Genomic DNA, 24,362 nt, shown 5'->3' on the forward strand with positions numbered 1-24,362 from the left:
CTCCAGATTTCCCAGCAAACAAAGATTGGCATAATATGTAAAATCATCTTATGTACTAAATTCTTTGGTTTCCTCTGCCACCATTGGGTGAGGACACCCCTAATGGAACCAGAGATATGTTGGATTCCCAGAGGATTTCCAAAGAACTTCCATAAGCTAATAACAGCTTCACTATCAAAGAAAACATGCTGTATATTTTTGCATTGGGGGATACTACAACAATTGCATTTTGAAACTGGTTGATTGCCAAACCTCATGATGGTGTCATCAAAAGGCAGCTTTCTCTGAATCATTCTCAAATGAGAAAGGAAATTTTGAATGGGATACTGTTGTGCCAAACTTTACAAGAAAAGGATTTCTCTGTTTAGTGGTTCGAACCATGTGCCAAGCAGTGGTATTAGAGTAATGACCATCCTCGGTGAGTCTCCAAGTAGCATAGTCCTTTTGATCCTGTCTTCTTCTTGGGATACCACTGATATGTTGAGCAATTTCAATCGGAAGGACTCTTTCCAATTTATTAAAATCCCAACTCTTACCTCTGAAGAATTCTGCAACTAAAATTTTCCCAGAAGTTCTAGAATGATTGACTATTTTAGCGAGTGGTCCTTTACCTGTCCAATCACCCCATCAGAAGCTACATTCCCCTGTATTAATATTCCAGTATATATTCTTTTCAGCTCTGTCTCTAATTTGAAGAATACCTCTCCAAGAGTGTGAGCTCCCAGATGTAATAGCTTTAGAGACTGGGTGTGCTCTAATAGAGTATTTGGCTTTTAGAAATTCAGCCCACAAAGAGGGGCATGCTATGAACCTCCACCACCTTTTGATTGAGCAAATGTCATTTATCTCCTCCATCCTTCTAATGCCTATTCCCCCCTCTTCTTTTGGAAAGCGTAGTTTCTTCCATGAGCTCTAGTGAAATTTGTTCTTATCACCATGGGAACCCCAGAGGAATCTAGCAAAGTGTTTCTCAATGAGATTAAGCGTAGAGGGGACAATGTAGAAAGGGTGTATAGAGGGAGATATTGTAGAACATTTTTAATAATAACCACTTTCCCTCCATACGATAGCATCTTTCCTTGCCATCCGCTTATTTTCTTAACAATCTTTGCAACCATCTCCTCAAAGTAGCAAATTTTCTTCCTTCCTGTATAGATAGGGTATCCTAGATACTTGAAAGGAAATTGTTTGTCCATGAAGCCAGTGGTTCTCCTGATTCTATTTATCCTTCCAGCTTTAGTATTAGGAGCTGTAACGAAGAAGCACTTATCGACGTTGAGTTTTTGCTCGGATGCCTTACCATAGTTCTTGATATTATTCATGATGAGCTTGATGGATTTATTGTTGCCTGCCGTGAAGATGACAATATCATACGCATAAGCGAGATGATTAATTTGAGGACCTCTTGTTGGCATGTTAAAAGGAGTGAAATTATCATCTCCATGAAGCTTGTTAAGAGATCTGGTGAGAACTTCAGAACCCAGAATGAACAAGGAAGGTGAGAGGGGATCTCCTTGCTTCAGCCCCTGTGAAGATGTAAAGAAACCATGCCTGGTGCCATTAAGAATAATAGAATACCAAACATTGGAAAGAAGATTCTTCGTGATATTAATCCATTATTGTGAGAAACCGAAAGTAATGAAGTCCCAAGACATTCTATCATATGCCTTTTCCATGTCTAGTTTAGGCACAACATTACCTCCTTTGTTGGGGCCCTTTATACCTTGAACAATCTCCTGAGCAAGAGTGACATCTTCTGTGATCAATCTATCTTTGATGAAACCACTCTGATTGTTAGAGATTAAATTGGGAAGGAGTGAGTTAATCCTTTTTGACAGGATCTTAGTGATGATCTTGTTTGAGACATTGCTGAGGCTAAAAGGCCTTAACTCAGAGAAAGTCTCAGGAGCTTCCACTTTTGGGATCAACACAAGGCACGTATGAGAGAAGAACTTAGTCAGATGTTTACCATTAAAGATGGCCTGGACAAATTGAATGATGTCATATTTAATGATGTTCCAACATCTATGATAATAGGTCCCGTTATAACCATCAGGACCATCAGCACTATCCCCGCTGATACTGAAAATAGCCTCTTTAATCTCTTCTTCCATTGGAACAGAGTCAAGGATGTCATTCTCCTCATCAGTGATACACCTAGGAATGCAATCAATAATATTCAGGTTCAATTCCTTTCTAGTGAGATTGAAAAACTTCTTATAGTGCTTGATAGCAGCCCTCGTAATTTTCTCCTCACTTATAACCCAATTTCCTTTGTGGTTTTTGATTCTGTGTATTTTAAGCTTCCTCCTCCTTTCTGTGATAACGCTATGAAAATACTTTGTGTTGCAGTCTCCTTCTTCAAACTATTGTATCTGAGATTTTTGTTTCAGGAGTGACTCTTGCATAGAATGCCATCTTATATACTCGGCCTGACATTTGTTTAAGTTTTCTCTGCTCTGTTCAGTATTTTGTTCCTGGTCAATTTCTTCTAACAACTTCACCTCTGCTTCCCATTTGTTAAAATGGTCGTAAATATTCCCAATGTCATCCCTGGACCATTGAGTAAGTTTCCTGCTCAAAAGTTTAAGCTTTTGCTGAAGTTTCCACATAGGGTTTCCTTGAATATGGGTGTTCCAGATATCGCTAACAAGTTCATAAAATCCTGCTTGTTTAGTCCAGAAGTTTAAGAACCTGAAGTACTTGATATTATGAGATAAATTGTTGTGGCATTTGAACAGGAGGGGTCTATGGTTAGACCCAGATCTGTTAAGATGTTTAACGCTGCACACTTGAAACAATTGGGCCCACAGGTCATTAATGAATATTCTATCAAGTCTTTTCCAAATTCTTTTCCTTGGTCTCCAGTTGTTGCACCATGTAAATTTGGGGCCAATAAAACCAATGTTTGAGACTTCACAGTTGTCCATACAATTTGTAAAGTCAAAGCTCCTCGACATTCTGTGAGGATTACCTCCCAACTTTTCTCCAGGGTCCATGATAACATTGAAATCTCCTCCAATACACCAAGGTCCGTTGATAATAGAGTGTATATTCTCTAAGCTGCCCCACAAATCCTTTCTTTCAGCTGAAGTACATTTGGCATATACCGCTGTGATGTAAACTTCAGGGTCATACATATCATGTTTGAGATGAATGGTAACTTGTTGTTTCTCATTTGCAAGAATAGTGGCTTTGCAATTCTGCTTCCAGAAACACCAAGTTTGATCATTCGTGTTAGCATAGTAGTGTTGAAAGCCCAGGTATCTCCTGTAACCTTCAATTTTGTTTTTGTTGGCAAAAGGTTCCATAATGGCTACGAAGTCTATTTTGCTGATGTCGCACAAGTTCTTCAATCTAGGTAAGGCCTTCTTGGACCTCACTCCCCTTATATTCCAGAAGATTGTACTAATCATGGAATAACAAATGGGAAAATCAACTTTGACTCCTTCCCCTAGAGGAAGGTTGTAATTTGTCTTTGTTTTTGCCAGTCTTTCTGTTTCTGCTTCTTCCTCTATTAATAGGAGAGATACCATGTTTATTAGATATCTCCGTTAATTGAGTTTCTGCAGGGTCTTCTGGTTGTTTGTTGAGTAACTCTGCGATGGTAGGTGAGGTAGATTCACCAGTATCCTCACTCACTTCTTCATCAGTTCTGGTGTTGATCTGCATAGCTCTATCTTGAAGGTTGTAATCCCCTAAATCCACAACAACTTGGATGCCATGGTGATTTTTGATTTCGGATGGAAGAGAGGATGACTTTGTATTAGAGACCTCCTGCTTGTTGCTTTCATGTTGATCCCCCATGTTAACACTCTCAGAGTATTGTATTTTTTTTTGTGCTAGATTCCTGTTACTTGCTCCCGTTTGTTGCTATAGTGTTGTTGGGCTTTATCTCAGCTTCTGTATCAATAGCATTTGAGTCATCTTTAGTTTAATCATCCTTGTCTTTGTTGATATTCATATTTTCCAATTCCTTGAGACTGTCTTCCACTATTGTATCTAGAGTATTAATCTGCTTTCTTATAGAACTCTTGGATATGTTCCTTTTGCTGCTTCCTAACGAAGGCTTGAAGTTAACAGATCTTTTCTTCTTTGGCATCTTCTTCTTCTTCTTAGTTCTTGATATTCCTCATAACAATGTCTGGCTCTATGCTCTATTTCTTCTCAACCTGGTCATCTTCATTAGACTCAGTTTGTTTTTTTCCCTGGTCATGTATCTCTTGATCATTTTTCCTTACCTTTTGTTTATTGCCTTGATCCAGATTGTCTTCTTCCTTCTCACTTCCTTGAAGGGCTTGTTCATTCACTTCTGATTTTTCTGTCTGGCTTTGGACTGCTTTTTTATCCGGTTTCTCTTTGTGTTTAGAACTTGCCAATTTGTTTCCTCCATGGTTTCCTTTTCCTGAATTTCAACTCTGTTAATATCTTCCTCATTCTGTTTTCCTTTGCTTGATTCCCCTATTTCATTCTTCTTCTCTTTATTCTCCTCTTGTTTTAATTTTTCAATTGCGCAACAATTAACCAGAGAATGCCCAAGCTTTCTACAGTGTTTACAGTACTTCGGAACATTTTCCAATTCAATCTTTTGTACATACCCATTCAATGGGATATTTTCATCTTCTGATCCAACATAGACAGACGTATGAAGAGGTTTAAGGAGGTCTATTTCCACTATTACTTTGGCCATGCTTGGTCTTGTTTTGGTTTTAGTGGCGATATCCAGTACCAATGGTGTTCCTGCCGGTCTTATAACTTGCTTGGCATAATGCCAAGTATGCATATGAAATGGGAGTTCGGGGAGTAATGCCCATACTGTTGCGATTGGTAGATCTTCATCCGGTTTGAAATCCGGCGTCCATTTTTGTAGCCACATTTGAGATCCGGCAATTTCCACAACTCGCTTGAATCTGATAATGTCAAAATCTTCATCGTTTGTGAAATCAAGAAATACATTATAGTTGTCATACACCCCTATCTTCACTGTTCCTTTCAGAGCGAATTTCTCTGAAAATTGTGCCCTAATTTTATCAATTTGGGGCCTAATTTTTAGAAATCTTTCAACAAGGGTTCTTTTACACTCTTCAGCCATCACCCCATAGTAGTCTTTTGCCTTAAAGATAACAGCAGGCATTCCATTATGAGTCGTTCTTCTCGCAATCACAGCCTACTGCTCCTGACGACTTGGGGTCGCAGTGGAGTTTAGTGCCGTGCCAAGAGTAGTAGCATATGAGGATTTCCTTAAAATTGTTTCATGGGTCTGCTTCGCTCCATCGGGAGGATCCTGTTGCAGGTCCAGACGCGCCGGTAGGCCGCCGCCTGGTGGCTCCATGAGTCGGAGCGTGTGGTTCAGACGCAGGTATAGAAAGTTACCGTTGGGAGTGTTTTATTTTAGAGAGATGTCGTACTTGCATTGCGGTGCTTTATCAAGGGGGTGGGGGTGGGGGTGGGGGTAGGGTAACTGAGAATCACAACACAAAACACCGCTTATATTCAATTTTTTAACTCCAAATTAACAAGAAAACAAGTAATAGTAAAATAGAAAAATAAGGGCAAACATCATTCAGGGAAATATATGTGGCATATGGAAAAGCAACTTACCTACGGATCCGACAATCTCATGATTTCCTTTTAAAAGTTTCAAACTAGTAATAGATTGTCTCCTTAAAGAAAAAGATATTACAAGTTGAAGCAATAAGAGATCTCTAGATACACTACCAAAGACATGGGTGGACGGGATTGCTCCATCCTTAATTAGAGAGCTCTCCGGTTCTGACCTTGAGAATAGAGAAAGAAAATACTTAGTTAGAGGCGGATTAAGAATTTGACCTTGATGGTGTTAGTTCTTACCATTTTATCTGTTGCAATTTTGAAATTATAGATTCAAATTTTATTATTTGGTGAAATTTTAGTAATATTTCACGATTATATTACGCCCCGTATCGAAAATATCGAGTTTAATTGAACCTAGTTACATAGGTTGCATCGACCTTTGCGCTTAGTGAGTCCTATATATATATATATACTCAAATTAATCAGCCCAGTGAAAATCAAACTCTAAATACATGGAGAGAGAAAGAGAGGAGAAGAAATCATCAAAGGAGCGATCAGGCAGTATATATGCTGAATTCCATGCAACAATAATTACCAATTCAATAAGTGAGTTAAAAGTCTTCTAAAATTCATGATGAGTGAGGGCATATATCAGATACTATTTGGTAGGGTCTTTACTCTTAACACTTGTCTTTTAACTTCTTTTTCTTTTGTTTCCTTCTCTTTGTATCTTTCCATTCGAGATGGTTTCAACTCTTAACAGAATGTTCCTAATTCTTACCTGCAGGTGAGACTAATTAATTATTTGAACCATTTTAACAAACTAAACCGTCCTCATTATATTTATATATCTCCTTTTTTTCACTTGTTTCCCCTTTCTTTTAAGCTATCATACAAATAAAGTGGATTTAAGCTATCATGACGTTGAGAATATTAATCATCTACTTAAACTGTTGTGACAAACTAAAGTTATAGAATGCAATGGGACTGGCTATCTACTCCTATCGAGTGGCGAATCTGGGATTCAAACTCAATGCGTATAAGTAATATTTTTCTAAAAACATAATATTGTACATAGGCCGAAATCGTGTGAGAGAAAAACACAACGTAAATATATAACTTGAAACAAGAAGTAAAACTTTAAAATACCACAATCTCAGACTCATTTACAAAGACGAATTATGCAAGACTGGACGCTGTTTGCACAAAATGTTATACGGGCCACAATTTAAACGTGCTTCCCCTTCAATAACATCTTAGGAGAACTGCTTTAGCACCAATGATAAGAACACGATATCCAAGAAAAACTCTTTTAAAGTTCCATATATAGTGAAGAGATTTGTTTTGAAACGCAAGACGAGCAATCTTTTTTATATGACTAAGCTAGCTAACGAATAAGGAATATCGCTATAATTGGAAAATATACACTTTGCTTTTCTAGTACTTCCGGGGTGCAACAAAATTGAGGGGATCCTTCAAAAATAGTCATTTTTCGGACTTGTAAGTGAAAAATAGCTCAAGTTCAGAAGTCATTAAAATATAGCCAACTATTGGAATTCATGATAGTGTCATGAATTTATTTTCACTTGTTTAAGTTCGAAATCCATGATATTGTCATGGTATTTCCGCATCAAAAGTGGCTACTTTTCAACGAACATTTAAATATTGGCTATTTTTCTAAAATGGGTCCGGAAATATACAACTTTTACAAATTTTATTTCCAATACATTTACGGGATTGAGATAATTGTTTCATTCTATTGGACCAGGTCTTTAAATATTGTCCCTATTTTTATTGGAATTTTTACCTCCTTTAGCAAAGGTTGATACCTTATTTATTTTAAATAAATACCATTTTAAAAAATTATATTCCATAGCTACCTTTTGATTTTTATAGCCAAATATCTATTTATGGTTACCTCCTACCCTTAAGCCATAAAATACGCTTTACATTATTTTTCTCTCTCATTCTTTCAGATTCTTCTTCTTCTTCACCATTCTCTGTATCAATCTATCCTCGTTCTTCTCTTACAAAAACCCAACACAAAAAAATACACATCTCTCACTCTCTCCCGACTAGTTTCCTCACTCACTACTATGCTTCAACTTGAAGAAATCCAGACCCCTGTTACTTCTGGAATAAGTGAAGGCAGTGGCGAGTATTTTGCTCGGGTCGGATTAGGACAACTGGTGAAGGAATTCTACATGGCTATCGACTGGTAGTGACATTACATGGCTTCAATGTGAAACCTGCTCCGAATGTTATCAGCAAACCGAGCGTGGGAACAGTGAGATTCAAGGTTTTTGCTCGATGGCGGATTCGCCGAAAATTAGGGTTTGTTCTTGAACAAAGACGGCGGAGTTTGGGGCTGAGCAACTTGATTTTCTGTTAATATATTTCAATGTTTTTTCAACGTATCACGCTGTATTTTCATGTATTTCATTGTATTCATTGTAATTCAATGTATCTCATTGTATTCCTTGTTTTTTATTATATTCACTGTCTTTTTTTCCATTGTATTTCAATGTATCCCGCTGTATTCTATGTATTTCATTGTATTCACTGTCTCGCTATATGTCATGAATGTATTCATATATTTTTTTTAATTAATATAATTTATGTATTCAGATGTATTATATAATTTCTCTGAAGATTGCTATATTTTTGGGGTATTTTTCGGTTGAGAATCTTTTTTATAACTGGAAATACAAATTTTGTGTGTTATAATTGAGTTTGTTGAGTTATATTAGGAGTCTATTATGTTAGTTGATTCACTTTCCGTTTAAAAACAGTGTAATCCCTGTTTCACGCCGTGAATACAGTCGAATACAATAATCTGTCCAGCTGTAATCCCATGTTTCACGCCATGAATACAGTCGAATACACTCGAATACAACAACTGATTAGTTGGACTTCCCTGATTTTTGCTACTGTATTCATGAATACATTAGCTTAAATACATCAATACATCTTATAACAACAGAAAAGGTATCTACAATCCGTAATATAGCAAATGGTATCTATAGATAGCTAATTACCACTAAAAGATAGTGCTTTATGAAAATTTCTCATTTTTATTTTATTGTAAAATATGCTTCTTTTTCACCAAGAACACCATAGTTCTTCAATATTAGAAACTTGAATCTTGCTTGGGAGTTGAAACTGAAAGTTAATTGATTATTTTTTAAAATTATTTCAGTGTTAATAATGTGTGCTTACATTTTTAGTTCAAATAATGATTTAGTGATTTGCTTTAAAAAAATTAGAAGTCCATTTTTGGTCTTTAAAATGTGTAGAAGAAGATAAATGGGACTTCTTGATTCGTTGTTATTTGATTAAGTTAGTGATTGTAAATCATTTGTGTTGGTATTTTGAAGGTTTTAACATTTGAGAACATTTGGAGTAGATTTGGGGTGATCAAATCGAAATTAGAATTGGAATTTCGAAGAAACAATATAGACAAATTATGCCAATTGTGTTGCCTTTGATAAACAATTTAACAGAAAAGTTGATTGTAGATAACACAAGGTCACACCAATATGGTAGAGTTTGGTGGATAATTGAACAAGCTTTAAATCATGCCAACCAAGTAGAGTTTACGAATAATTTAACAAATAAGTCGAATACAGATAACACAACATGTCAATATGGTAGAGTTTGGTGGACAACTAAACAGTCACAAAGTCATGTCAATTGGTAGAGTTTGTGAATAATTAACAATATAGGTAGAGTAAAAATAGCATAAAATCTACAATCTAGTAGAAAAATTCCTAGCAAATAATAAGTGTGTGTGGGACCAAAGGTTATTTTCAAAATACATAAAAAAAAAAAAAAACAAGAATAATACAGCCCCTTATGGGGTCATTCTTGTCAATCACTCGGGTTTATCATTCCATCCCATATGTTTAACTAGACTATATCAAAGGTGATTTACAGGAATGCCCATAAGGGACTGGTCCTTAAATATTTCTATTTTTATTATATTTAAAAAATAACCTTCGGACACCCATAGATTTTTAGGGATTTCTCTACCGGGTTGATATGTTTATAATGTATTTACTCTATCTATATTGTTAATTATTTATAAACTCTACCATGTAAGTTTGTGTTTGTTCAATTGTTTATCAAACTCTACCAGGTGGCATAACTTTGCGTACTACAATTAACTTATCTGTTAAATTGTTCATTAAAGTCTACCTGATTTGCATAATTTTGTGCTTGTTTAATTGTTCACCAAACTCCACCAGATTAGCATGGCTTTGTGTTATCCACATTCGGTCTATCTATTAAATTGTTCGTCAAAGTCAACCAAATTGGCATAATTTTGATATATTGTTCAACAATATATTCTTCAAATTTGCAATTTCAACTTCGATCAAACTACTCCAAATCTGCTCCAAATGATCTCGAATTTGAAGCAAAACCTCCAATTACAAACAAACAATTTTCAATCATCAATTTAATCTAATAACACCAAATCAAGAAGAACCATTTGTCATCTTCAACATTTCTAAGGACCAGCAATGGAGTTTTGATATTTTTAAAGCAAATTACTAAATGAATATTTAAACTAAAAGCGTAAGTATAAATAACCAACACTCAAATAATTTTAACAGTAATTAATAATTAACTTCGAATTTTTAACTCCAAACAAGAATTTTAACCTTTCAAAATTGAAGAATTTTAGTGTTCTTGATGAAAAAGAAGAGATGGAGAAGAAGAAATTGAAGGTTGTCCCATAGGTAAGGCTTTTATTCTTTCTTTTTTCTTTTTATGCTATATAAAAAAGATTTAAATCATACTAAAAAGAAGAAAAGAAATGAAAAAGGTGTAGGAAAGCTACAAAGAACCCGTGCCCTAACAAATTTTGGCTCGTTCGTGCACTCGATATTCTCTCAAGCATCTACTGCCCTCTTTCTGACCCCACCTCATAATTCTAGGTGCCATAGTATTAAATATCGTTAATTACAGGGATATTTCAGCTAAGAAAAATTCCATTTTGAGCCGTGCCATACAATATTTTTGTTATATCAATGACACCGGCCCAACCAAGCATCAAGCTTTTGCAGCTGCGTGAGCATCTCTAAAAATTATCGTCCATTTTCTTTAAACAAAGCTATAATATAGCCCACGAATGATTTTATAAGGTGCCTTGTACAATGTATTAGTTGAAGCGGAAGAAAATGAGCATTTGAAATTATACAATACATATAACTATTAGATAGATTAACGACAACAACAACAACAAAAAATCAGTATAATTCCACAAGGTAGAGATTGTATATGGTAGAAATCGGGGTTACCCGATTTCACTATTTAATCGAAAAAAGGACGTTGCATCGAAGAGCAAAGGCATCGAGTTCGAGATCGAAGTTTCTTTCGAGATCGAGGTTGGTATCGATTGAAGCCAGGGGAGATAGACTTCGAGTAACATCAGGGATAGATTAGTAACGGAAAGAGCAAGATATCCGTGATTGATCGAGGATCGTGGTGTGAATCTCAGAACCGCCGACGGTTATTGATACCAATCATGAATTTTACTTCCGAAATTAGAGTTATACCTTATTTAGGATTCTTCTACTATATAAAGAGGGATCCTGTTCATTTGTAAAGGGGGATTTGACTAAGAAATAACAATACATTGCTCTTTTACTTGCTTATAACTTACTATTATTCTTATTGTTCTTAACGCTTGATCTCGAGCCTGTTTCAATCAAGCACGATAGCTTGCAACTATACTTGTTTGATTCATCTTAATCATTTAATTCATTTATTTATCTAGTCATTTATCAATTGGCATTGAATCAGATCACGTATCCTTATAACCACATTACAAGTTTAATTGTTACTTGTATTTCGAGGTAAACAGTTTGGTGCCTACCGTGGGGCTAAGGATAATACTGATTGGTTAGTGCTAATTATAGTATAACACACTATTTTACACTTATTTCTTGTCGAGAATTTTGTTTTCAGGTTGAATCATGTCAAACTCACAAAACGCACCTACACACGGTGACAACGACCTCGAACTCCATGGAGAAAACAAGAATGTTATCGCCCCAGGAGCTGAGGTGCCACAGGCTGACCTCGGAGGAGCACTGCCCGCCAACCCGGTTGATGTCAGTTCTCATGTTGCTTTGAACGCGGATTTAGGCGCAGACCCTGAAGGAAGCATACGCAGAGAGGGTCGAACTGGCGGTCGAGGTACACATGGCAGAGGACACGAAGGAGTCAGTATCCAAGTAATATTTGAAATGCTACAAGCCCAACAAAACGCCATTGCCCAATTGCAAAATCAGCATGGGGCACCAAATAGGGTCGAACAAGAGGTTACTTGCCGTACCGAGCTAGTGCCTGAGGGATCGGCTAATAATACTTCGATAACCGATCCTGTTATAATGAGTATGCTCGAGGAACTTACTAAGAGAATAGAATCGGGAGAAAAGAAAATCGAGGCCAATGACAAGAAGGTGTAAACTTACAACTCCCGAGTCGATCAAATACCGGGGGCACCACCAATCTTAAAAGGAATGGATCCCAAAAAGTTCGTACAAAAATTGTTCTCTCCGAGTGCGGCTCCGAAGCCCATCCTAAAGAAGTTCCGTATGCCCGATATACCTAAATACAACGGAACCTCTAACCCAAATAAGCACGTTACTTCTTACACGTGCGCCATAAAAAGGGAAACGACATGGAAGATGACAAAATCGAGTTTGTACTGCTGAAGAAATTCGGGGAGACTCTATCGAAGGGTGCCTTAATATGGTGTCATAACTTATCCCCTAATTCTATTGATTCGTTTGCTATGCTTGCAGATTCTTTTGTAAAGGCACACGCCGGAGCCATTAAAATTGCAATAAGGAAGTCGGACCTTTTCAAGGTTAGGCAGAAAAATAACGAGATGCTCAGAGAATTCGTATCTCGGTTCCAAGCGGAGAGAATGGATTTGCCTGCGGTCATCGAGGACTGGGCTTTTCAAGCTTTCACTCAAGGTCTCAACACTCAGAGTTCCATAGCTTCACAGTAGTTGAAGCAAAGTTTAATCGAGTACCCGGCTGTCACTTGGGCCGACGTACATAATCGGTATCACGAAGATTAGGGTCGAGGATGATCAACTAGGGACTCTTTCAGGGTTTCGTTTATCCCAGCAGGCTCATGGATAGGATCAAAAGGGATATCGATCGAGAGCCGAGGTTGAATAGAGATCGATATCAACCGTACAACGGAGACTATAGAGGCAGAGGATCCGGGCAAAGCTTTGCACGAAATGAGAGGTGAAGTGATCGAGATCAAAATTCACGGGGGTTTGATGCCGAGGAAGATCACGTTAAATATCCAAAATCCGAATAAAGGTAAATCCTTTCTATTTTTTCGACTAACACTTGCAGGCTATCGACAAGGATCAGTACGAAGCTTTGGATCTTAAAGCACGTGTTGCACTCTTTTTCCCTTAGACCGTTTTTTGTCCCAAATGGGTTTTTCCGGCGAGGTTTTTAACGAGGCAACCATTGTTCGTGCTAACTTAGAGCAATTCAACAGTATCCGAGGTTCCCTACAATAAGCCTCAAGTATTGGGGGGCATTACCCTCGAATGTCTACTTTGTTGCAAGGAAATCACTTCGTGACAGCGGGGTCTCGATAGGAAAACATTGTAAGGGTCAAAAGGTCGGATGAACCATGCCCGTATAGGTTACTCGAACCCTAAAAGCAAACATGCACGCATGTATAATCATCTATTAAGAGAAGTATTTTCCCTTGCCGATATCCCCTGCCTTTAGAAAATTTTCCTATTTTTATACTCTTGACCTATTGTGCAAACAGGCTTAAGGGCCGACCATGACGGAAATTTGAAAGACTAACCCCACACTTGAGGACTGCCGTTCGAAAAACAAACGAAATCGAACTACTAACATTTCGAGACCATAAGACCTTAAATGCGACCCTCGATTTTACAGTCCATGGCCACCCCACTCGGTGACTGGTGAAACGGAAAATAAGCCCAAAGGGCAAGTTCCAAACTGAAGAGCTACGACCAAATTAATGCGGATCGGAGACGTCCGAAATCCGTAACAAATACAAAAGCCCAAGGGCTATCTTAACCCGAGTTCGAGCAAACTCTCACTCTGGGACTATCTATAAAGCCTAAGGGCTAACTTTACTTCGAGTTCAAGCAAATCCTCACTCGATCATAAAAGCCCAAGGTCTATCTTAACCCGAGTTCGAGAAAACTCTCACTCGGGGACTATCTATAAAGCCTAAGGGCTAACTTTATTTCAAGTTCGAGCAAATCCTCACTCGATCATAAAAGCCCAAGGGCTATCTTAACCCGAGTTCGAGCAAACTCTCATTCGGGGACTATCTATAAAGCCTAAGGGCTAACTTTACTTCGATTTCGAGCAAATCCTCACTTGATCATAAAAACCCAAGTGCTACCTTAACCCGAGTTTGAGCAAACTCTCACTCGGGGACTATCTATAAAGCCTAAGGGCTAACTTTACTTCGAGTTCGAGCAAATCCTCACTCGATCATAAAGTCCAAGGTCTATCTTAACCCGAGTTCGAGCAAACTCTCATTCGGGGACTATCAAAGCCTAAGGACTAACTTTACTTCTAGTTCAAGCAAATCCTCACTCGATTGTTAAGCCTAAGAGCTACTCAAACTCTAGTTCGAATGATCATTCGGGGTCCATCGATCTTGGTCGAAAGAACGAAGCCCCGAGTATGGTTTTCTTCAAAGGTCTCCCTCTGAGACCGACACTTGGTGCGCTCCTTAGCCCGAACCTGAGCGGTTTTCTTTTACGGAATAGCTTTAGATGTTTTGGCCATTTTGTTTTCGTGAGCAAGGAAAAATGGAGATTGGAATATTTGGTATTTCGAGAAGAACAAGCAAAGAAACTCGAATATTCAATTCGTTTCTTATCATTGCACTCTAAAAAATGAGGGGACTATCTGTACACGGTAGAAATCGGGGCTACCCGATTTCACTATTTAATCGAAACAAGGACGTTGCATCGAAGAGCTAAGGCATCGAGTTCGAGATCGAGGTTGATATCAATCGAAGCCAGGGGAGATAGACTTCGAGTAACATCGGGGATAGATTAGCAACGGAAAGAGAAAGATATCCGTGATTGGTGGAGGATCGTGCCGTGAATCTCGGAACCGACAGAACCGTTGAAGGTTATTGATACCAATCATGGATTTTACTTACGAAATAATAGTTATACCTAAGATTCCTCTACTATATAAAGAGGGATCCTCTTCATTTGTAAAGGGGGATTTGACTAAGAAATAACAATACATTGCTCTTTTACTTGCTTATAACTTGCTATTATTCTTATTGTTCTTAACGCTTGATCTCGAGCATGTTCCAATCAAGGACGAGAGCTTGCAACTACACTGGTTTGATTCATCTTAATCATTTAATTCATTTATTTATCTAGTCATTTATCAATTGGCATTGAATCAGATCACGTATCCTTATAACCACATTACAAGTTTAATTGTTAGTCGTATTTCGAGGTAAACAGAGATCTAGGGAGGGTAGTATTCATACAGACCTTTCCCTTACCTTGATGAAGGTACAGAGGCTATTTCTGATAGACCCCCGACTCAAGAAAAGATTAAAAAAGAAGCAGATGCAATAAACACTAATCAGGGGCGGGTCAACAGTATCAGGTGTGGGTTCCCGGGAACCTAGTAATCTTTACCCGAGCCTTGTATTTGTATTGATAAATTTATTAAATGTATAAGTATTTTTAGTTTGGAACCCATAAGCAAAATCAGGTGCTGGTCCAGTGGCAAACGAAGGAACCAGCTTAAGCTATGTTCCTGAATATTTGGCGGGGGTTCGAATCCTTTGACACTTCTTAGTGTCACTTTTTTTTTTTTTCACCTAACATCACCCACAGGCACTTTTTCTTTCTCTTTTTCTTTTAAAACCGACCAACCAACATTAAAAAACTTTTTCACTTGCTTAAAGTATCACTTTTGCCCAAATGCTGGAAACAGTGGCAAGCGGGTTCAATATATGTATAAATTACGATTAAAGCTGCATAAATTTTGTATAAATTTTTATTTGAACCCATTTGACAACTACTATTTTACGGCTAAAGTTATGTATTTCTAAGATTGAACCCGCTTGCACAAAATTCTGGGTCCGCCACTGGCTGGAAACAATAAGGTTCAAAATCCTAGATCCGCCTCTGACACTAATAATACTAGGATAAGAAATCAAGATAATCGAAACGAAAGAAAAACTGTAAGATAGATTGCACTAGTAATTTAATGTGTCCAGTATGTAGAGACACACTTTAGGTAATATAACAATGGGTATGATAATTCGTTACACTCTAGATACACTTATGAGTATGTTTACTCATTAAAATTTTGCCGTAATTGCGTAGTTTTGGGTTCGATTATATAAAAAAAATTGCAAAATGAATTCTGTCCCTAAGAACAAAACATCTCATTTATTTAAAACTTTCCAACTTAGGAACGAAAATCAGAAGAACAAATATAGAAGTAGTTCGACATACATGTTTCCACTAGAAACTATATGCGAAAATAGATAAAGGAATACTGAGGCTGTGTCCAGATAAACTCTTATTGGGCCTCAGATATGAGCCCATCAGTCTTTCAGGTTGAACTTAGAAGGGATTGTTTCGTAAAAATTACACGGGCACTCTATTTGGTCGCCCTTGATATGCCGTAGAAATTCGGCACAATTGATATCAATTGCTTATATTTTAACTCGTCTTTAATGCATTTTTAGTTAATTCTGATCAAGCTTGGGTGTTTTGTAATACATGAGCTTGAAAGACCCGAAAACATGGAAAAGAAGTCAAAAGGTCGCAAAAGAATGAATATGCTGCAAGTATGCAGCTGCATAATTCACATGCGGACAACATAATTTAAATGGTGATCGCAAACAGGGACAGACTCTTTGGCCAAATAAAAAAGAAAATATGCGGTCCATTATGCGGTCCATTATGCGGTCGCAAAACACTTATGCGAGCCGCATAATGGTCGCATAATTCTAGTAGAAGAAAGTTCTCACCATAATATGCGATGGCATATGCGGTTGCATAACACACATGCGGACCGCATAATTGGTATGCGACTGAAGCAATAACTGGGGACTTATCAAGTCTGCGATGGAATGAAGAATATGCGGATCGCATAAGTGGTCTGCGACCATTATGCGATCGCATAAGCTATCTGAAGGGGTATTTTTGTTCGATTTTGACCACGACTTTTGGTCCACTATAAAGAGAATAACTAGAATTTTCGTGGGTCACTCAAGTATGAAACAAGGTCCTACTTAGAGAGTATTGAATACTCCATTTATTTGGAAGGTTGTGAAGAAGGAATCTTGCACTTTTGTAAGCTTTATGGCTTTATTAAATACTTTGTTCTTGTATTTTAGCATGAGTAGCTAGTTTTAAATACTAAGGTTGTGGACCCTAGATGGATGTAATGTTAATGGGTGTTTAACATTGAATATATATATAATGGTTGGTTGATATTTATTCAATTCTTGTTCTTTATTTATGGTTGGTGGTTGCAAACATTAATCTATTCCATTTTACTCTTTCTTTACTTGGAAAAGTGAGTTAGGGCCTGTTAGAATTGAATATCAAGAACTCAAGACTTTAAATCTTGTTTAATAGAATCGCTTAGGAATAAGTGGGTTCTACTTGGCATAAATTGGTTGTTCTTAAATTGCAACTCTTTTATATTTGGAAAAATCATAAAGGGAAAATACTACCCAACCATTGAAAAATATTGGGTAGCCATTTAGAAATCATTTGCATATCAAAGGACCTCCCATTAGAAATATATCACATTAACAACGATAGCATTACATTCCATTGACGGGGACACAACCTTGGTTTCCTTAATCAAATCATTTATCACAATAAGCTATCTCTTTAATTCACAATCATACCATTCTCTTGTTACGTTAAGGGAATAGAATTACGACCTAAGTCAAGTTCCACACTACTCAAATAAACTTTTCACACCATATTCCCTATAGGATTCGACCCCAACCTTGTTGGGTTATTATATTTGACACCGACCGCCTTACAACCCCCATTTAACCTATATCCACTTTTTAAAAAAGTTTTAACTTGTACCCACTGTTTAAACAACTTCAGGCCTCTTTCTCCTCCTCCTTCGTTTTCTGAATGCTGAAGATTGAGATATTGTTATGTGTTCTAATCTGATGATCCATATATATNTGCTTGTCCCATTATGTGTGTGTGTGTGAGAGAGAGAGAGGGAGAGAGAGAGAGAGAGAGAGAAAGAGAGAGAGAGAGAGAGAGAGAGAGAGAGCAATTATATTTGCTATTTTAGCTCTGCTAGGAATTAGATTCTGGACCATCCAGTTCGGAAATTCTAATTTTAATTGCTACTGAAACATGAAAGCACGACTTGATTCCCTGTGCATTAGGTGAAGATGTTACTTTTATTCTAAGGCTAAAATATATAATAAATAGTAGTTAGCAACTGGATCTTAATGACAACTTGTCATTGTTGTTTTAGAACTTCAGCTCTAAGTAGGCGTTTGGACATGAATCCCAATTTTTTTTTCAAATTCGGAATTTCACTAAAATTTGAATTGAAGATGAAGTTGTGTTTGATTATAATTTTTGCAACATATTTGGATGTTTTTTTTTTTAAAATCATGAAACATGATTTATACCCCACAACTTGTAAAAAATATCAAACCACCCCAATTTGATTATCCTACTTGAAATAAACAATAAAAATACTATTGTTTAACTGTTATCATATTCTGCTTTACTGCAATACACAAAAGATGCAAAACCAATATCACATTTTCTAATTCTACTAACACGCAGAGAAGGTGCAAGAGCAAGCATAGTCACATATTTCTCATAACCATATAATCAAACTTTAGAGTTCACGTATCAACTAGGACTGATGTCCACCATCAGTCGCCAAAGATGTATCTGCTTAAGATGAAAAACTGATGGGGTCACTTTATAAATTTTAAAAATATAGGGTAAATTTGTAAAACTAAAAACTTGCAAATTCCCATTTTCAATTGAAAAAGAATTTTCAAGTGAAAAAGGAAATATTGGTAAGAGTGGGATAACCAAACATTGTTTTCAAAAAAAATTTGAAAAAAAAAGGAAAAATATTGATGTCCAAATGGGCTCTAAGAATGCTGAAGTTCAGCAAATATAAATAAAACTTCAGCTCCTAGAATGCTGAAGTTCAGCAAATACAGAACAAACTTCAGCCCTGAAGTTCATCACAAACATAACAAAGCTTCAGCTAAAACCTGCTGAAGTTCAGCAAATATAGAATAAAACTTCAGCTAAAACATGCTGAAGTTCAGCAAATACAGAACAAAGCTTCAGCTAAAACATGCACTTCAGCTACTAGAATGCTTAAGTTCAGCAATTACAAACAAAAACTTCAGCCAACACATGTTGTTGTTTTATTCAACTGAAGTTTGCCATTTGCACTATGAACTGAAGTTTACGTGATTGCCTTTGCAAGTCAGGCCAAACTTCATGCAAAAATATCTGAAGTTTTGCTACAATTCAGGCAAAACTTTTTGCTACTTCAGGCCCCTATGCCTGAAGTTACGCGAAAAGTGGGTACGCTTGCAATTTTTTTTACAAAGCGGGTATAAGTTAAAACGTGACCCAAAAAGCGGGTATAAATGCATATGCTCCAATTTTTTCTTATATACGCTATATTACAATGTAAAGTTTGCTAATTAATAAAATTAAATATTATTATATATATATATATATATTTCCTCTTAAAAGACTCCTAACTGCCGAATACTGCCTTAAGTACTACCGTTCTTAGTGCTTCTTTTTCCATAAGAATCAATGTCATTTATTTTAGGGATTCTTTCCATTTTTATCTCTGTGATTGCCTTTATCGTCAAACAGAAAATGCTTCAAAAAATTTAGAGTATATTTCACTTTACCCCTTAACCTTTAAGGGTTGAGAAATAATGCCCCTCACCTTTTGATAGGGCAATGAACCCCCTTTGACCCAAAAGTCAACTGAAAACCTCTTTGTATACGGTAGAAATCGGGGCTCCCCGATTTATAGGCTCGAGGGCGAGGTCGAGTTCGAGCCCGATGGATCACACTCGAGCTCGAAGACAGAATGCGATGCTCGGAGATATGAGTACGAGGAATATTGAAGCCGAGTATGTAGTACCGTTGCGGATTTGTAACAGAATGAGCTAGATTCCCGCCACGTCCCCAAGATCATGGCGCAAATCTCGAAATAGGATTGTACGACTTCGTACTAGGCGGTTAGACAACTGTATCAAGAATATTCCTTACTATAAATAGAAATATACCTTATTTAGTATTCACCTATTATATAAAGGGGACTACAATCATTTGTAAGATCATCTAATCATTGAGCAAAGAATATACTCTCTACTTTTTGCCTACTATTTATCAGAATTGTCCTTTAGCTCTACTGCTCTTACTTTACTTTTTCTTGCTTAATTGTTCTTACTGTTCTAAACCCACCTCGAGGTCACTAAGCTCGAGGTCACTGCTGCTGAGTTACATTGGTTTGATTCACTTATTTCTTTCATTTCTACTTCATATTTCTTGATTATTAATTGGTATTGAATCTAATCACGTATCATTAAAATCACAAATCAAATTTAATTGTTACTCGTATTTTTGAGGTAAACAGTTTGGCGCCACCGTGGGGATAAAGATAATAGTGATTATTTGTTTACTGATTTTCAGTACACACGTTGCTTTTACACTTTCTTGTCAAGAATTTTTGATTCTCAGGTTGAAACATGTCTAGCTCACAAAACGCACCTGTTTATGACAACGAAGGTCTTGGAGAGAATAGCAATGTAAGGGTCGGTGTACCACCGATAAACCCAGGGGAAGTACCAAATGTGGAACCGGTTGATGTTAGTTCGCACATTGCTTTGAATGCAGATCTAGGCATGGACCCCGAAGGAAATATACGTAGGGAAGCCCGATCTGGTGGCCAAAGAATGCAAGGAATGGGAGACGGGGGAATCAGCCTTCGAGTAATATTCGAGATGCTACAAGCTCAACAGATTTCCATCGCTCAACTTCAAAGTCAGAATAAAATTCCAAATGTGTTCGAACCAGGTAACACCCAACGTACTGAGCCGGTTTCGGAAGGATTGAACAGTAATGGCTCGGGGACTGACCCCACAATTATGAGGATGAGTGACGAACTCACCAAGAGAATCGAGTCCGGGGAGAAGAAGATCGAGGATAATGACAAAAAGTGGAGACTTATAACTCCCGTGTTGATCAAATACCGGGGGCACCCCCGAACTTAGAAGGACTAAACTCTGAAAAGTTCGTGCAAAGACCCTTCCCCTCTAGTGCGGCTCCGAAGCCAATTCCCAAGAAGTTCCATATGCCCGAGATTCCCAAGTATAACGGGATGACCGATCCAAATGAAAACGTCACCTCGTATACGTGCGCCACCAAAGGAAACGACTTGGAAGATGACGAGATTGAATCCGTACTGCTGAAGAAGTTCAGGGAGACCTTGTCCAAGGGTGCCTTGAGATGGTATCATAACTTACCTCCTAACTCTATTGATTCGTTTGCTATTCTTGCAGATTCTTTTGTAAAAGCACACGCCAGAGCCATCAAAATTGCAACGAGGAAGTCGGACCTTTTCAAGGTAAGGCAGAAAGAAAACGAGATGCTCAGGGAATTCGTATCTCGGTTCCAAGCAGAGAGAATAGATTTGCCTCCGGTCACCGATGAGTGGGCCGTTCAAGCTTCCGCTCAAGGTCTCAACACTCGGAGTTCTATTGCTTCACGTCAGTTGAAGCAAAGTTTTCTCGAGTACCTGACTGTCACTTGGGCCGATGTACATAATCGGTACCAGTCGAAGATTAGAATCGAAGATGATCAACCGGGGACTCCTTCGGGGTCCGTTTATCCTAGCAGGCCTATGAGTAGGATCAAAGGGGACATTGATTGAGAGCAGAGGTCGAATAGAGATCGATATCGACCGTACAACGGAGACCATAGAGGTAGCGTGTCTGGGCTTCGCACAAAGTGAGAGGAGAAATGGTCAAGGTCAAAATTCACGAGGGCCTGATCATATTAAATATCCAAAATCCGAATAAAGGTACGACCCCGTTCCGATTCTCTCTATTTTTTTGACTAACACTTGCAGGCTATCAACAAGGATCGGCACGAAGCTTTGAATCTTAAAGCACGCGTTGCACTCTTTTTTCCTTGGACCGATTTTTGTCCCAAACGGGTTTTTCCGACAAGGTTTTTAATGAGGCAACCATTATTCGTGCTGGCTTAGGGTAGTTCAAAGGTATCCGAGGTTCCTTGAGATAGGCCTCGAGATCTGGGAGGCATTACCCTCGAATGTCCACTTTGTTTCAAGGAAATTACTCCATGACGACGGGGCCCCGATAGGAAAATGTTGTAAGGGTCAAACGGTCAGATGAGCCGTGCCTATATAGGTTACTCGAGCCCTAACGTCAAACATGTGTGCATGTATAATCATCCATTGAGAGAAGTATTTTTCCTTGCCGATATATCATGCTTCTAGAAAAAAATTTCTATTTCATACTCTTGATTTATTGTGTAAACAGGCTTAAGGGCAGATCACAACGGAAGTTCAAACTGCCAACATTTCGAGACCATAAGACCTTAAAGGCAATCCTCGATTTTACGGGCCATGGCCACCCCACTCAGGGACTGACTCTTCGGTCAAGATCGAAGTGAAATGGAAGATAAGCCCAAAGGACAAGTTGAGAACTAAAAAGACTACTGCCAAGTTAGCGCGGATCGGGGGCGTCCGAAATCCGTAGCGAATACAAAAGCCCAAGGGATATCTTAACCCGAATTCGAGCAGACTCTCATTCGGGGACTATCTACGAAGCCTAAGGGCTAACTTTACTTCGAGTTCGAGCAAATCCTCACTCGATCATAAAGGCCCACGGGATATCTTAACGAAAGTGCGAGCATACCTCGAACACTCGGGGACTACCTACTCGAGCTATCCAAGTTCGGAGTCATAAGACCTCAAAGAGGCACCCCCAATATACAGGCCAAAGCCATCATACTCAGGGACTAACCTTTCGGATAAGTTTGAGAGGCTATCGGGAAACAAGTCCAAGAGACATACCCAAAGGCTACGACCATATTGAAAGGCTACAGCCATATTAAAGACTACGGTCATGTAAAAGGCTACGGCCGAAATAATGCGGCTCGGAGACGTTCGACTTCCGCCATAAATTAAAGGCCTTCAAATACTTCGAAAAACCGGTTAAACTCAGCTACCCTCGGCAAAAGCAAAAAGGGCTTCGATAAAATCAACCCTCGAATAATTTAAAGGCTTTGAAATTATCAGCCTTCGAAAAAACCTCAAGAGGTATTCTATTATCATTACACAAACAAGTTACTAATAAGGTTCCGATACGTCGAACCCTCGAAAAACCCAACGGGTACAAAAAACACATGCTAAGGCATACAAAAATTTTCACTAAGTCTTTTAGCTGAAAAGAGGGAAAAATTATAGCCACTTTAGAGGCCGAATCGGCCCAACTTAAAGAGACTAAGGGCCGATATATAAGAGCCTAAGGGCCAACCAAAAGAGCCTAAGGGCCAATATAAAAGAGCCTAAGGGCCGATCTAAAAGAGCCTAAGGGACAATGTAAAAAAGCCTAAAGGGCTAACTTTACTTCGAGTTCGAGCAAATCCTCACTCGGCTATAAAGCCTAAGGGCTATCTCGAGTTCGAGCAAGTACTCACTCGACTACTAAGCCCAAGGACTACCCGAGTTTAAGAAAATTCTCACTCGGGGACTATCTATGAAGCCTAAGGGCTAACTCTATTCCGAGTTCGAGCAAGTCCTCACTCGATCATAAAAGCCCAAGGGCTATCTTAACCCGAGTTCGAGCAAACCCTCACTCGGGGACTATCCATAAAACCTATGGGCTAACTTTACTTCAAGTTCGAGCAAATCCTCACCAGGCCATAATGCCCAAGGGCAATTTTCATTTCAAATTCGAGCGTGCACTCGCTCAACTATCAAGCCCAAGGGCTAACTTACCTTATCGACTGTTGAGCCTAAGAGCTACTTAAGGTCAAGTTCGAAAGGTCGCTCGGGGACCATTGATCAGAAACGTTCGAGGGCAGAACTTATTATCGGTCATTACCATCTCAAACTTTGGACATTCAAAGGGAGTTTATGCTAAGGCGCTTGACCCGCTCAAAAGGGTAACAGACTCGGAAGCCATGGAAGGAAAATGGGGCTTTGTATAAACCTTTTTACAAGAAGTTATAGGTCAGGACCGAGAGTTCCTCGCAAGGGCCGATCGACCTCAAAAGCAAAAATTTTACTAAGAGCACGAAACCTAAGCAGCACGGTCCTTAGTGGCAGAAGTGTCTGTGCCCTCAGAATCTTCCCTGCCGACGGACTCGCTAAAGGTTCTCGAAGTTTTCCTCGGGAAAAGCCAGCTTCCAAGTTTTTGTTTCCTCACTCGCTTGCGTCACGATGATGATGTCATGGCAAATCGGGGTAAAAATCAAGGGCTCAATTCGTTTCTTGTCGTTACACTCTAAGAAACGCGGGACTATTTGTATACGGTAGAAATCGGGGCTACCCGATTTATAGGCTTGAGGGCGAGGTCGAGTTCGAGCCCGATGGACCAGACTCGAGCTCGAAGACAGAATGCGATGCCCAGATATATGAGTACGAGGAATATTGAAGTCAAGTATGCTCGACCCCGAAATAGTACCGTTGCGGATTTGTAACAGAATG

At 38.4% G+C, this 24,362-nt stretch overlaps 1 protein-coding gene across 1 annotated transcript; it reads right to left on the reverse strand.

The window, feature by feature from the left end:
- Positions 1–866: 866 nt before the first annotated feature.
- LOC109237430 lies at positions 867–3,807 on the reverse strand. The gene is made up of 5 exons (XM_019403737.1): positions 3,627–3,807; positions 2,428–3,514; positions 2,265–2,375; positions 1,654–2,157; positions 867–1,551 (listed from the first exon to the last, which is right to left on the reverse strand). The coding sequence occupies exons 1-5, from the start codon at positions 3,805–3,807 to the stop codon at positions 867–869; spliced, it is 2,568 nt and encodes an 855-aa protein (XP_019259282.1).
- Positions 3,808–24,362: the final 20,555 nt, after the last annotated feature.

Source organism: Nicotiana attenuata, unplaced genomic scaffold (genome assembly GCF_001879085.1).
Source record: "Nicotiana attenuata strain UT unplaced genomic scaffold, NIATTr2, whole genome shotgun sequence".
Taxonomy (NCBI): Eukaryota; Viridiplantae; Streptophyta; class Magnoliopsida; order Solanales; family Solanaceae; genus Nicotiana; species Nicotiana attenuata.